Source organism: Lynx rufus, unplaced genomic scaffold (genome assembly GCF_022079265.1).
Source record: "Lynx rufus isolate CCGP_SWC_20201006 ecotype Redwood Valley unplaced genomic scaffold, mLynRuf1.p SCAF_2, whole genome shotgun sequence".
NCBI classification, from domain to species: domain Eukaryota; kingdom Metazoa; phylum Chordata; class Mammalia; order Carnivora; family Felidae; genus Lynx; species Lynx rufus.
Window position 1 is genome coordinate 204,959,063 of NW_025814834.1, and position 16,072 is coordinate 204,975,134.

Consider the following 16,072-nt stretch of genomic DNA (forward strand, 5'->3'; position numbering starts at 1 on the left):
TGGGCAGCAAAACTTGTCAGAGTTGTTTCTATGAGCTGTCTCCAGTCACTGTCCTCCTGCTCTATTTCAGCCCACTCTCCTATCCCCCTCCAGCACCGCCCCAGTCCCGGTCACTAGGGCAACCCAAGTTTCTTGTTTTACCTGATGCGTCAGCAGCACATCCGGCCCTCCTCCACCACACTCTCACCTGACTCCCAGGATACCAAACACTTGCCTTTTCTCCAACTTGCCCGGTCCCTCCTCTTTGGTCTCCTTGGCCAATCAATTCCTTTTCTTTTCCCAGCCGTCCTCATGCTGAAATACCCTGAGGTTCGGTCCCGGGCCTCTTCACACTCACTCTCTTATGATTTCACCCGGTCTTCAGACTGTAAATTCGGGTATCTCTACACTGAACACCCCACGTATCTGCAGCCCGAACTCCAGCCTCCAGGCTGCCTACTCAACATCTCCCTTAGATGATTAATAGCCACCTTGATTAAACACGTCCAAAATGGTACTCCTAGTTTTCTGTCAAATCTACTTTACATACTGTCTCATCTGAATTAACAGCGGCTTCGTATTTCCTAATGCTTAGGCCAGAAATTTTAGTCATTCTTTTCTTTCTTTCATAGCTCTCAAACATTCAAGGAAATCTTAATGTAAAAACAAAACAAAAGTCCTAATGGTTTTCCTTTAAAAAGTATCCATTACCCGACCATTTCTCACCACTTCTAATGCTCCCACCCTATCAGAGCCAACCTGACTGCCTGGATTAAGTTACTAAATTTTCCTGCTTCTGCCCAGGCCCCCCAAATTCCAGTCTCAATGTAGCAGAGTTGTTTTTGATGCTTATTTTGGGGGCGGGGGGGAGAGAGAGAGAGAGACAGAGAGAATGAGCAGGGGAAGGGCAGAGAGGAGGAGACAGAATTTGAAGCAGGCTCCAGGCACAGAGCCTGATGTGGAGCTCAAACTCAGGAACTGTGAGATCACAACCTGGGCCGGAAATCGATGCTTAACTGATGAGCCACCCAGGTGCCCCCCAGCAGTTAGTTTTAAGTGGAAGTCAGATCACGTGATGCCTCTGTTCACAACTCTGGGAAGAGTGATTCGTTTCATTCCCAGTAAAAGCCAGGGTCTTTCTAATGGCCTACAAAGCCCTACACAAACTGCCCCCATGGCCCCCTTAGCTCTCTGACCTCATCCTCTCTCGCTCCGCCATAGCCATACTGGTTGCTGTGCTGCAACCTCCTCCTCCTCCGGCTGATCCCTCTCTGGGAAGCTCTTCCTCAAGGATCCCTTTCGCCAACTCAGCTCCTTCAAGTCTTCTCAAACCTTACTTTTTCAGTGGAGCCTATCAGGACGAGCCCTCCCTACCCCTTACCCTACTCCTTCTTTTCTCCCACAGCCCACATCATCTTCTGGCATATGATTGTTCATTGTCCATCTCCCTCTATTAGAAGGGAAGCTCCATGAGGGCAGCGGTCTTGGTCTTTGTTCACTGATATACCTTAAGTACCTTAACAGTGCTAAGCATCTAGTGGGCACTCAAAAAAGTTATTGAATAAATGATTTTAGCAGGACACATGTTTTTAGACAGTTCACAGGTTTATTTTAGCACATTAAAAAATGTTAATATAATAAACATGTCAAGTCTGTAAGTTCAGTAGTGACAGGTTCTTTTAGGACTTTTAAGGAAAACATCTGGTGAATAATAGTATTTCATAAGTAATCTGAAGGTGATACACAAATTGAGAAACTCTGCCCTCTATACAGCACAAATTCAAATCCTTTGCCACTCTAAAGGGACTTCACAGAGCAGGGGTTGTATCCTACAATCTTAAAATCTGGCTGTGCGTACAAATCATCTAGGAAGCTGACTGAAAATATATTCCTGTGTTCTTTTCTAAGGTTTCTGGGGTTGGGGTCCGGACTCTGTATTTTAAATAAATATTTCACGTGATTTTCCTGTTAACAGTCCAGCATTTGGCAAGGATTAGGTCTCAGGGACTGCTGACTCAGATGATCACTGAGGGCTCTTCTAGCTAAGAAGTTCTGCTTTTATTATTGAGACATGATTGACTACACTGTACAGCAACATTTTTTAAACTGCATATTTAATGGGTTAGAACCAGCATTAGGAAAAAATATATACACACAAAAGACTATAAAATGCAAATGCATGGCCTATGGTAAGGATATTGTTTCATGAACCATTTTTCAATAGTGAGTATGTGCATAATGGTAACATATTTAGTTTTTATGTGGACTGTGGTTTAAAAAAACTTTGAAAGCCACTGCTGTTGAGAACAATGAACCTTAACCTTCCCTGTGTAAGAATGCAAATTTCTGAGCTCCTCTAAGTTCAAGTGTGAGTGGAGCTTAGGAATCTGCATTTTTAACAGGTAACGAATGGAGACGGCCCTAGCCCACACATAGAGCACTGTGCTCTGTGAACTTATCCAGTGCTCTTCAATACTGGGGAGCGGGGTCAGGGAGTAGAATTCCCTCAGGGGGAACAAATCTCAGCCTCTCATTTTTGTAGTGGCCATAAAGGATGATTTGGAAAAGCACAGTTAATATCACTCTACTGTCATATTGGGCAGAAATCTATTTTCCTATTTATAACATTAGAGAGGGCACTGGATTTTTTTCTACCTGAAAAGTGGGGGAAGGAGAAGGAACACGTACTTTTTGCTCACTTAGCAGCAAAGACAGTATCTGTTTGGTTCAAGGTTGTGCTTTACCTAGGTTAGCACTCAGGCACGTTGAATGAATGACGAGAGAGAAAAGTCCTGAACTGAACAGACAGGAAGCTGTAAGTGGTCCCTCTCCAAGTTGCTGTCACTTCCAAAGCCCGGTTCTTTTTTTTTTTTTTTTTTTTAAGATTTTACTTTTTAAAGTAATCTCTGCACCCAACGTGGGGCTCAAACCCACAACTGAGATCAAGAGTCGCCCACTCCACTGACTGGGCCAGCCAGGCATCCCCTCAAAGCCCGGTTCTTCAGATTTTAGGGACTTCTTGAAAGAAGGGGAGTCCAGCAAAAAATCCCCTGAACCCAAGCTTACTCAGTAACTTTGGAGGAAATACCCCCATCCTCATCTTTTTCTTTTTTTCTTTTTTTGTACCAGGAAAGAGTAGCACTCAAACCCCAGAGTAAAACTTACATTTAAGCCTACCATAGCACACAAATGGTTCTATGCAGGACATTTACATACAACAGCTCCTGCTATATGCCAACTGATTTATACATACTACCTTAACTCTTGACAATAACCCTACGAGGCAGGTATTGACTTATTTTACACAAGACCCAAGGCCCAGAAAGGCTGGCTGACTGGCCTAAGGTCTCACCCAGGTAGTAAGTGGCCATGTTGCTATCTGTGCCCAATCCGAGGAACGAGCTGGTCTGGAAGGTTAGACACCGCAAACAGTGAGACACAGTCTCCTGAGAGATTACAGAACATCAGTTACAACATGTCCACACTCCCCATTTTGAGGAACTGTGTTCCTTTAATTGTAACTCAGGGGCACCTGGGTGTTTGTCCCTATAGACTCAACTGCTGACAAGTAAAGACCAACTCCAATTCTGAGTGCTGACCCTCCTTGGGGAACTTGGGGGACACAAGCTAGAATGATGAACAGCATTTTGTAGTCGGTCACCTGAATTTCAGGGAAAAACTGATGGAAGTATATTTCAAGGGGCAGATGTGTGGTTTAGCCTTATTACTTAAGAGCTATGTCTGGAGGAGCTAGAATCTGGACCCTCTTGTCTGAAGACTGGCTCCATCACCACTACTGTGATTCACTTCCCTGTGCTTCTGTCTTAATCATTGTTAACAGCTCACAGAATTATGAAAATGAAACGCACTAATAGATGCTTGTCAGAGAATCCTGACCAACTTCCATGAAAGCATGCCTCTCCCCTGGAGTTTGCTTGGATGACCACTCCCAGAGCAACCACCATCGTAGGACTATCTGCTTTGGCAGTTAGTGGGACTCTCCATGGAATTGAGCCTATGCTATCTGCCAGGGACCTGCAACATACTTGAGATGCTTAAATTCTAAATTGTGTGTGTGTGTGTGTGTGTGTGTTTAATGTTTATTTGAGAAAGAGCAGGAGGAAGGACAGAGAGAAAGAGAGAACGAATCCCAAGTAGGCTCCTTGCTGTGCGCACAGAGCCTGATGTGTCGACCTCATGAACAGTGAGATCATGACCTGAGCCAAAATCAAGTCAGATGCTTAACTGACTGAGCCACTCAGGCATCTCCCCACGCCCCCGAATTCTGTGCTCTTATCCACTATGATATACCATGTAATGTTTGAACAGAACCAATCTTTAAAAGCAAAAAATAGAAATTTGTTGTAGGAAAACACTTTCAGGGGCAGTTACCATGGCATTAAAAGGGTTAGAATTCTTGTTATCAGAGCAGTACATTCAGCAGGGTAACTGAGGGGAGTCTAGAACAGCATTTCTTCTTTAAGTTGTTGAATGCCTTTGCCTCCCAAGCTACTTCAAACTCTAAGTAACTACTGACATTAATCCAAAAGCAAATTAAATCAGTAATGATAAATATAATTACATAACACCTGAAACTCATGTTATATAAGGTCCTCAAGTGATACAATCACAACTGATCACTTTTGTTCAGGTTTGTGAAAACATTAGCCTTCCTGCACCTTGAGCAGAGTGAAGCTCTGTCCTGGTGCCCCCCGGGTGCCTTAAGCTGGATTCCCCTCTGACAACCACACACTGCCGTTTCCATAACAAGCTGCTCTGCAAGTGGTTCTGTACCCCCAGGCACCAGTGAGGTCCCTAGTGACTGGCAGCTTAAACTACCTGTGGTGGTTCCAAGGCCCTGAACTTGCCACTCCCCTAGAAAGCCCGGACTCAGCCACTAGCAGCCTACTCACTGTGGTCTTTACCTACCAGTTGTCCGGAGCACAACCTACATGTGAAGTTGAACAGACTGGGACTAGCAGGTGGTTAAACTGCACAAAAAGGCCAAAGCACAAAATGAGAAGATAAGGGGTCATGCACAAAATCTAGCAGGCCATTCTGTTCTAGAGGGCCAGAGAGCTTGCAATTTGCCTTGTGTCACCTGCCTATGGTCACGATGCTAGCAGGGGAAGCAGAGCAGAAAACAGATCACATTTCTCAACTATACCACAGCATCAGATAACTTGCATCAGATAAGATGCAAGGACCTTACAGATACCACACCGTCAGCCAAAACGAGAGAGAGCCTGTACTGGCGCATGGAGCAGTCTTATGGAACTAACATTCCAATTATTTAGCATTGGCTGTACAGATAAGGCAACATATCCTAGACCTCTAAAAGACGGCATATTACATTAAAATAAAATTTAAAAGGGGGGGCACCTGGGTAGCTCAGTAGGTTAAACATTCGAGTTTGGCTCAGGTCTTGATCTTGCGGTTTGTGGGCTTGAGCCCCACATCAGGCTCTGTGCTGACAGCCTGGAGACTGAGGCCTGCTTCGGATGGTCTCCCTCTCTCTCTGCCCATCGGACACTCAAAAATAAACATGAAAACTTTTTTTGATAAAAAAATAAAGACAGCATATTACAAAGCCAGCATAATCATATGAGAATACACTTGAGAAAAAAAAGCACAAATTAAAATTGTACCTCATTTCCTCTCAATTATGTTAAAAGTTAACATTAGCTATGTTTGCTAGTTTCCAATGGGGGAAGAAAACCTACTGCCCTTAGTCCTGTGATTATCACGTGTTTTTAAGTTATCTGGCAGAAACACAGTCCTGTGGGGATTGGTATTTTCTACCAACCAGCTCAAAAACCGTAACATATCCATATACATACACCATTCTGAAAAATGTTGGTCACATCTTTAAAAAGAACCCTAGACTACTCTTATCTGGATTTTGATCTCTCCCCTTTGGTCATCCTATGTGTAAGAAAATGCCAAGCACTCTGGTACAACTTAAGCAGTTTCCCCGTTTCTGCCCCGATTCCTTTTAAAAGTCTGTCTTGCTGCAGCAATTATAATCTTCAATGGTAGGCTGTGATCTGGCCCTTCACTAGCCTGATCTCATCTGCTTACTACTCACTGCCACTTTTGCTCTCTAATTAGTCTCCTTGCTGCTTCTCAACCACACTCGTACCTTCAAGCCTTTGCACAGCTGGCTGGCCCCATCACCTGCTCAAGTATCAGGGACCACCCTGTATCCATCCACATAGCTACCTGTACAATTATCCTGAATGGTAGAATGTTGGACACCCCTGACCTATAGGCCTAATACCAAGAGCAGCCCTACTTACAGGGATAATTGAAAGGCCTCCCTCATAAATTTTCAAATACCCCAGGATGGGGACAGATTACTGTCCTGGATCGAGAACTCTGTCGTAAACAATAGCTGCAGGAAGAGAACATTCACTCAGCAAAGTAGCATCCAGTATTTCTTGGCCTGGTACTGGGATACAAACAGATGCCTGCTAGAACACAACCTTATTCTGAAGACAACCACAATGTAACATGGGGCAGAGGGCAACCTAATGTCAGTCCATGTTTCCATGGACAGCAGCTGAAGAAATCAGAAAAACCACCACACAGCAAGAACTTCACAAAACTAAATTTATTAAAGAAATTTCCTTAGGTATTATGTCCTCCCTCCCTGTTTTGGCATTAGCATGTGGGTAGTTCCTAGGCTTTAGTGTGCACATACAAATCACCTACAGATCTTGTTAAAAAGCAGATTCTAGGGGCGCCTGGGTGGCACAGTCGGTTAAGCGTCCGACTTCAGCCAGGTCACGATCTCGCGGTCTGGGAGTTCGAGCCCCGCGTCAGGCTCTGGGCTGATGGCTCAGAGCCTGGAGCCTGTTTCCGATTCTGTGTCTCCCTCTCTCTCTGCCCCTCCCCCGTTCATGCTCTGTCTCTCTCTGTCCCAAAAATAAATAAACGTAGAAAAAAAAAAAATTAAAAAAAAAAAAAAGCAGATTCTAATTCAGTAGGTCTGAGGTGAGACCCAAGAGTTTTAACAAACCCCAAGGGAACAGTACCACTTAACAACAAGTGAATAGATGCCAACTCAAACTGTTGTGAATTTGACAACAGTCTGACATCCGTTTGGAAGCCAAGCTTCTAACCAGGACAGGGGGCAAGCTTTCTGAACACCAAAGCTCTAAACTGGTTAGTAAAATCTCCCCACTAGCCCCAGGGCACATGTTCCAGGACTCACCCAGAATACCACTGAGAGCTGGGACTAAAATCCGGTCAGATCACTAAACTCCCAAGGGTCCTTTTTCTACTAGGCCAGGAGCCCAGGCAGTTTCATTTTAAAACGGGAAGTCATGGGGCACGTGGGTCGCTCAGTTGGTTAAGCATCTAACTTTGGCTCAGGTCATGATCTCACAGTTCTTGAGCTCAGGCTCTGCACTCTCTGACCGCCCCTCGCAGGATTCTCTCTCTCAAAAAGTAAAAAAAGGGGCGCCTGGGTGGCGCAGTCGGTTAAGCGTCCGACTTCAGCCAGGTCACGATCTCGTGGTCCGTGAGTTCGAGCCCCGCGTCAGGCTCTGGGCTGATGGCCCAGAGCCTGGAGCCTGTTTCCGATTCTGTGTCTCCCTCTCTCTCTGCCCCTCCCCCGTTCATGCTCTGTCTCTCTCTGTCCCAAAAAATAAATAAACGTTAAAAAAGTTAAAAAAAAAAAAAAAGTAAAAAAAAAAAATAATAACAACAACAAAATAGAATGGGGACTCAACTGAATACACATGGCAGGACCAAATCAAGGATAGGCAGGTTTTACTGCTAAACAGGAACATAAACATAAAAACATACAGATACACGGCAAATGGCTAACAGTAAAGTGCACAAGGACGGTGGTGGCATTAGAGGGCCTTTCATTTTCTACATTCTGTATTTCTGGAACAATCTATCTTTTTACAGTAGGCTCCATGCCCGACATGGGGCTTGAACTCACGACCCTGAGATCAAGGCTTGGTTGCTCTATGACTGAGCCAGCCAGGTGCCCCTCTGAATTGCTTTATTTAAATGAAACAAGCGTTATGCTCTCCATCTCTGTACCATATTACTGACTTCCCATGGCAGCTAGCACCCACGAGCACTAGTTAGCTACATGTTCACCAACAGTTTGTTCTCACATGTGTATTCCAGTTGTAGTTGTTATTCTAATTATAGAAGTTAGGACAAATCAAGTCCTCCCCTATAAAAATAAAGCTGAACCACAAGAATCACTCCTACACAAGTTTCACTGTTTACAAGGTGATAGCCCTAGCCCTAGAGTCAGACTGAAAAGTGAAAGCATACTGATAAATTTTAAGTGAAACAAAAAGTATATGGTAACACGTTTCATGATTCTCCACTTTAAGCAACTGTATCTGATCTCACTAAGATTTTATTATCAGGAATACAAAAATAATTATGTTTTCATAACAACTTAAAAACACCAAATAATCTCTGGGTTTTAAAATAACTACAAACGCAGCTAACAAATTAGAACCATTTAATGGTAGTGAAAAGGTGGCCGGAGAACTGAACTCAATAGTCACAAGTTATTGAACTAAATTAACATGCTCAAAATGTAAACCCTAAATTGAAAATTATGAACCATCAACCAAGTACTGTGTCTAATGGTCAGAGAAATGGTGGCTTTTGAATGTCACTGATTCAGTGACACGGAAAAGATAAGGAAATTCTACTTTCACACCAAAAGAAGAGCAAACTTTGATAAAAGGTAACATTTCTCATATACCAAAACACAAAATTAACCCTTTTTGAGCACGGTGTGCCTGGTACAAGTCTAAGTATTCTAGCCGTATTAAACTTTAATCTTTAACCTCTGAGGGCTATCACTTGCCACCATGATACAATTGAGAAACTGAGGCAGAGATTAACTAGTTTAAGGTAACATAGTGGATAAAAGGGAGGACAGGGAATCACATCCAATTTGGCTCAAAGACCGTTCTCTTCTCTGCTTATATTGCCTTAACAACCCTATACATCCTCATTTTAAAGGAAAACTGAATCTGAACAGTTAAACCAAAATTTAATCCCAAGCATCACACGCCAAAACCTGTGATTTCCTTCAACAGATACAAGTGCTGGTATAATCTCTAGTGAAGAGCAGAATTACTGAATAGAGGGAGCTTCCTGAAACATGGGAGCCCTGCATCCCACCTTTAACCAAGGCTCTATATTCAAACCCCAGCCCCAATCATACCCTCCCCTCTAACATCAGTTTCCACGTGACTACCGTACCACCACCACAGCCTAATAACAAGGGTATGGTGAGCACAGGCAATGCTGCGAAACTCAGGCTTCGATCTGCCAGGAAACACTGGCATCCAGAGGACGACAGGGTTGTTACCAGCTATTCCCATTGAAGCTTTAAGTGGCTTGAGGTCCAGGGACTCGAATATGGCCAGGCTCCTTTCACAGAACACACAACAGTAATATATACATTTCACTGAAAAGTTTTTATTGGCCTTTTGGATAGAAACGGGAATTTATTTGCCAGGAAGGATGATCCCATCATACTGAAAGAGAAGAGATTTTATTTTTTCACAACAGGAGGCAACAGCAAAGATTGCAGCAATGGCTAACGTTTGAGACTCCAAATCTGACACATGAATTCAGTTCTGAATCCCACATCCCTTCTAGACTGAACAGGAAGCTGGCCAGTTTTAACAACTACTACATTGTGCTCAAACTGTGCTTGACCCTGAGAAAAGGGGGCTCCTATTAAAGCCATATTCCTCCCCTTCCAACGACCTGCATTTATGGGGATGGGGAGAAAGCCTGATTCTAGGTGTTCAAACCACCAACCCTGGAAGCCCACGTTTGCCAAGTTGCCCAAATATACTACCTTTAAAGAAACTACCCACCAAATGGTGCTGGATTTTGCACCCCCAAATCCCAACTCCAACACCACATTCCACCACTTCACCTGAGATAAATCAGCTTTACCTTCTGTTGGAACCAGCGCATGGCCTCCTCTTTGCTGATTCTGTGTTTGGCCCCAATGCAGCCTGTCCTGCGCTTCTTGTCTGCGATGCTGAAACCTGGCCTACCCAGCACCTGTCCCAGGAATAACCAACAGTCACCTAGCCAGCTCAGAGTCAAGAGTACACGGACAAGACTCACACATTGGAGACTGATCATCAAGACTCATTTGGTGGCCCCAGCGAATTCTGGAGCAAGAGACCCTCGATCTCAGGGTCTGATAAAACTGTTAGCAGCATCCAGGACAACATACCACACTTTAAATCTGCTTTGGAGGCTGGAACTTGCAAGCACCTCCCACCCTCCCTGCCTGACTTCCAATGGTAGCTAAGGATTCTCCACCATCGCTCCCCAGTCTCCAAAGCACATTTTTAAAAGAACATTAAATTAAAAAAAAAAAAATCTTACTATAATATATACATTATAGAAAATTTCAGATTCTGAGAAGCACAAAGAAATAGTTATTCGTTTTTTCTGCTTCAGTTCAAAAGTGCTTCTTAAAGTCTTGCTTCTCCCAAACTTCCTGTGATCACCAGATTCTCCTTAGCATTTGGATATTCAAATCTAATGCGGGTGCTGCCATTACTCAGGTTCCACACTAGTCAGGACTTCTGGTTTTTGCTATTTAGTTTCACGGTTGGACAAACACACAAATGGTCATTTGTACATTGAAATCCCTATCCTGACTGAGCAAACAGCCACATCACCAAACATGTATCTACGTCCTCTGGATGGAAGCCACCCTACCTTCCCTAAGGGAAGGAGCTGGGAAAGAGCGGCCTTAGTTAGTACAGCCAACCCACACGCCAAATACAGCACCAGAACTCACTCAAATTTTCAATTCAGTGGGTGGAATAGTTCCTTCAGCCTCTAAGTCGTAATGGTGCTTGTTAGATCCTAGACTATAATCTTCACAATAGCAGCATCCCGTCTATCTAGTTCAGTGTTGTATTCCTACACCTGCCACAAATGAGGCACGTCTTCCCAAGGGGGACAACACAAAGCAGACAACACTCAAAGCTTCAATCCAACATCGTAACATCAAGATAGCACATACGAAATAAAGGAGTAGGCAGAGTCTACTCTCCTCACAGACCAGGACGGGAAAAGATTAAATATCCATACCACATAGAAGTCCAGGCCATAGATACCAATGCTTGGGTCATATTTGATCCCCAGATCGATGTGCTCCTGGATCCCAAAACCAAAGTTTCCAGTATCGGAGAAGTTATTTTTTCTTAACTCATACTCTCGCACCTAAGGAGAAAAATGCAATTACACCCTGTGTCAACTCAAATTCTCCCAAAATTACTAGCTTAGTCCACAACACTCAGCACCCCAGAGATACGACTCGATTAACTTGATCATGGATAAAATCTTATTTTCCCACAACACAAATCACGTCACAACTGTAGATTTCGTAGAACTTTCCCAACATGTAAAGGGCACAGAGGAAAACCCAGAGAAATCATTCAGAGATCAGCCTCACCTTTAGACCTTTCTCCAGGATTTCTTCTGCCTTGGCCCCACGGACCGTGCAGTGGACAGCAATCTTTTCATTTCTCCTGATACCAAAGGATCTAACGGTGTATCTAGCTGCAGGTAGGGAGAAACAAGGAGTCAGATATCACACGTCCACCCCACTCACCTCTTCCCCAGAACATCATCTCCAGGTCTAAGAGACATGAAGCATCCATCCACATCCTAAGTGGTGGCATTCTAACTGGTGTCGCCCACATCTGTTTCATCCTTAACACAGAAAATAGATTTTCCAATTCCAAGTCACTCAGTCGTAACTTCAGCAATTAAGAGCTTCCAAGTCATAATGTCGAAGTCTCAGGAGGGGCCAAGTACACGGCCAGAATAGGCCACTAGAAAGGAGTATGACCATTGTGTTCTAAACAAAACATTATTGATAGTAGCTAACATTCTCTAAAGTCTTATTGTAATATCCTCCTATCACAGATGAAGTTCTGGGAGGTTAACGTGCCCCAAATAAGAGGCAGGCTCTGAACCCATGAACTTGCCATATTCCAGTATCCTAAAGCAATGAAACTTCAAAAACAAAAAAATCAACACAATGATAGTATCTACACTGGGCGTGGCAGGCAGCAGGCATTTCACACAATTCATTCACTCTATCCATCACAAGCTTATTAACATCCCCTCAGGCCAATGAGGAAACTGAGACCTAAAAACGCCAAAGTCAGACCAGCAAGTGATGGAGCTACGAGCTGAACCCCATTAGTCTAGGTACACAACTCTGTGTTTTACATTATTTTTTAAAAAGTTTATTTATTTTGAGGGGCGCCTGGGTGGCTCAGTCGGTTAAGCGTCTGACTTCAGCTCAGGTCATCTCACGGTCTGTTGGTTCTAGCCCAGTGTCGGGCTGTGCCGACAGCTCAGAGCCTGGAGCCTGCTTCAGATTCTGTGTCTCCCTCTCTCTCTGCCCCAATCCCGCTTGCACTCTCTCTCTCTCAAAAATAAACATTAAAAACAAACAAAGCTTATTATTTTGAGAGACAGTGCCAGTGAGCACGCGCATAGCAGGGGCGGGGCAGAGAGAGGGAGAGAATCCCAAGCAGCACATGGAGCGCGACGCAGGGCTCGATTTCACGAGATCATGACCTGAGCAGAAATCAAGAGTCCACCACTTAACTCACTGAGCCACCCAGGTGCCCCACACAACTCTGTTCTTAATGTAGCCCCTAAATTCTAAATGTGAATCAAGCCAAATACCATTTACTGCATTCCCAACATTTCCACTCTGCCTGTAAGATCTCTCCCTGGACCAGTCCTAGCTTCATCCCTCCTAACTTAAAAACCTGGTATCCCAACACCAAAACCAATTTTGAAACGAGGATATGTCTGGGGTACTGTAGGAAGCTAATGCTTTTGAGGGATACCAACTGTCACTTGCAAAACGGGGCCCTCAACAGGCTGGAAACCTAATTTATAGGAAACACCCAGGCATACTCGGCCACCGGCCCTCTCCCCTGACTGCCACTGCTCACCTTTGGAGAACACAGGGGTCTGGCCTGTGAGCTGCTCCAGCACCTTGGCTGCCCTGGTCAGTCTGTCTCCACTCTCCCCCACACAGATGTTGAGGCAGAGCTTGCGGATGCGAAGTTCCCGCATGGGGTTCTCCTTTTCACCTTGATCCTGCTGCAACACGGGAAGCGCAGCAGTCAACACACAACCCCGCCACAGCTGCGAGTCCAGCATTTGGATACACAGCATTACCGATCTCTGCTCATCCCCATTCCTAACGGAGGCCCTAAGGGTTCAAAAAAGTCTGGGAGGCACCAAGGCAGGCAGCTCGGGATCTGGTCTCTTCCTCGACGCACGGAACGGGTGAATGGAAACTCAGGACGGGTATCGGGAGTTAAAATTACAGGCAATGGATGAAGCCCAAGGGACTCAACGTGTAAGGTGTCGGAGCGCGTCCCCATTACAAAGCTAATGGGGGAGAAAATCGAATTGAAAAGCTGGGGAAACGGGAGACACGTGGTTGTGCGACGTCCCCGTTCCGTTCCGAAGCAGCCCAGCGGCTGCGGCAGAAGGCGAGCGCCTTCCCCAAGCGGACAAACAGGCTGAGGTTCCCCAGCGCCGGGGAGGTCTCAAGTCCTCAGAACGGGCAACAGGTCCTGACACCGCGTGCCAGCCCCTCCGTTCGCTCCGCTCGCGCTCCCTGCAGCCTACGGGCTATGCTTCTGAGCCCTCCCGGCGCCTGCTCCGAGCCCGCTCCTGAGAGAGCGGAGGGGAGGCGACAGGGTTCAGCTCCGCGCCCTGCGCCCGCATGGCTCTGCCAGTTTCGGCACGGCCAGCACTGCGGGCTCCCTTCTCCTCCGGTCGCGGACCAGGCAGCTCCCGCGGGCTCGGCCGGCCGTGGATGAACGCGGATGAAGGGAAGCAAACCGAGGGCTCAGCTACTCACCGCCATGGTAGAGGACAGGAAGAGAAAGTGGAGCTTCCGGCCCAGGGCCTTATGGGTCAGGAGGCGGGCTCTTTTCCCAGGCCAAAGGGAGAGCTGAGGGGCAGCAGGAGGGGCCCGAGCGACGCGACGCAGCGTCCGGCGAGGCCTGGTGGGAGCTGCCGGCAGCCGCGGGCGACGCCGGCAGGCCCCCGGGACCTGGGTTTTCCAAAAGCGGTTTTTAAAGCTCCCGAACGGACTTTTCATTGAGCTTCCGGTCTCCGTTGACGCTCTTCCCTCCCCCCAGGCTCCGGACCTGGTGGTTCTTGCGTGATGAGACTTCCAGAACTACATGAAATCAATTATGCAAACTGTGAAGTAAAAATTTTATTTTATTCGGTAAAAATGTGAACAAATGGAATGTATACAATTAGAACAGTGGTGGCTTAAGAGTCCTGAGCTGTGGAGACAGGCAGCTGTGCTCCTATCTTGGCTAGCTCATCGCTATGCGACCCAGGGCAGGTTACCAATTAGACCTCTTTCAGCCTCAGTTTCCCTCGGCTTTAAAATGGGTACCTAGGGGCGCCTGGGTGGCTCAGTCGGTTGAGCGTCCGACTTCAGCTCAGGTCATGATCTCGAGGTTCGTAGGTTCGAGCCCCGCGTCGGGCTCTGGGCTGACAGCTCAGAGCCTGGAGCCTGCTTCCGGTTCTGTGTCTCCCTCGCTCTACTCCTCCCCCCCCCCTTCAAAAACAAACGTTAAAAAAAATTAAAAGATAAAATGGGTACCTAGATCATGTGCCGTTGTTGTGAAAATCAAAGGTAATTGCGTAGGGCACGCAGTAAGCTTGCAATACGAGGTTGCTCTTAATATAAACCCACTATAGCCAAGCAAACTTACACACTCCGCCCCCCCAAAATGTGTTAGACACGGTGTATAGTCAAGAGTCAACCTGCAGTCACAAAAAGGGCTTGCAAGATCGGTCTCTGACGAAGGCTCCAATCGCAAACAGTAATAGAGCTTCCTGGTTTACGCTAAATCCTCAATATCGGGACTCAAGGGGCTGCCAGGATCCACAACGGAGGTAGAATCTCGAATCAGTCAGTTTCTTTAACAGGAATAAATGGACAGAAGGCTTTGGTGGCAAAAGAGACAAGCCTATTACTGCTGCCATAATTCCCTTCTCCCACTGCTACAGGGGAGGTAAAATCCCCCAGGCTCTCCTTGTTTTATCCAGTAGGGTCAAAGGGGACTTCTGGGAAGTGGGGTTGAGGGAGGAGAGTAAAAAGACCCCTCGTCCCCCTCCCCCCCATCAGTCACCCCTGCACCCTTGAGCTTCCTCCAAGCACCCACTAGCTAGCTCAGAGCTGAGGCCTCAGTCAAACCTCTCAGAGAGACCAAACCAAGGGAGGGGCGGCTCCAAAACTTGGAATAAAGAGACAAGATAGCTTAATGCAACACATGATCCTGGGTTTTCTTTTGCCGTGAAGCATGTTTTTGGAGTAACTGGTGAAATCTGAGTTAGACCTGCAGATTTCAGAAGTGGGCCCATGTTAATTTAACACCCTCATGCTGATCACTTTACCTTGGTTATATCAGAATATTCTTTTGGATTTGAGAAATACACCTGCAGCATTTGCTGTAAATGGCCATTGTGTCTGCAGATCACTCTCAAATAATTCAGGGAAAAAATGTGGTAAATAGGACTTGGGGATTCTGGGTGAAAGAAACCTGGGGTTTCTTGCAGCTTCGTAGCTCAAATTGTCAAGCTGAAGTTAAAATAACCTGAGGGAGACATGTACCCTGCAGATCTAAAACAGAGCTTGCCCTACAAATCGCAGGGCTCACTCTCCCCCTGCCAACTTTTTTCCAACAGAACTTCCCCAGTTCTGGATGGTGCTATCCCAGGATAGTGCTCACTTGCCTCCAGTGCCCACACCATGTTAATGAGAGTAGCTAATTACCATGCCCAGCAAGCACCAGCTTGCTCAAACTTCAACATCCCTGTGGAGGCCGACATTGTTTTCCCATTTTACAGATGAGCAAGGCACACAGAAGTTTAGTAACTTTTATAGACACTAAAGTCAGGCTGTTTAACACTAGAGTCCTGTTCTAGGAACTGATGAACTTGGCCGGGGCCAAAAGCTGCCCTGGACTTTTCTCTTTACACCTTTTCCTCCCTGTGG

General features: G+C 45.9%; 1 protein-coding gene across 1 annotated transcript; it reads right to left on the reverse strand.

Annotated features, from left to right (window-relative positions):
* Positions 1-9,430: 9,430 nt before the first annotated feature.
* On the reverse strand, positions 9,431-13,924 carry RPL11 (ribosomal protein L11). Its single transcript, XM_047085075.1, has 6 exons — positions 13,913-13,924; positions 12,990-13,140; positions 11,465-11,571; positions 11,101-11,232; positions 9,940-10,050; positions 9,431-9,509 (listed from the first exon to the last, which is right to left on the reverse strand). The coding sequence occupies exons 1-6, from the start codon at positions 13,916-13,918 to the stop codon at positions 9,480-9,482; spliced, it is 537 nt and encodes a 178-aa protein (XP_046941031.1). The 5' UTR covers positions 13,919-13,924; the 3' UTR covers positions 9,431-9,479.
* Positions 13,925-16,072: the final 2,148 nt, after the last annotated feature.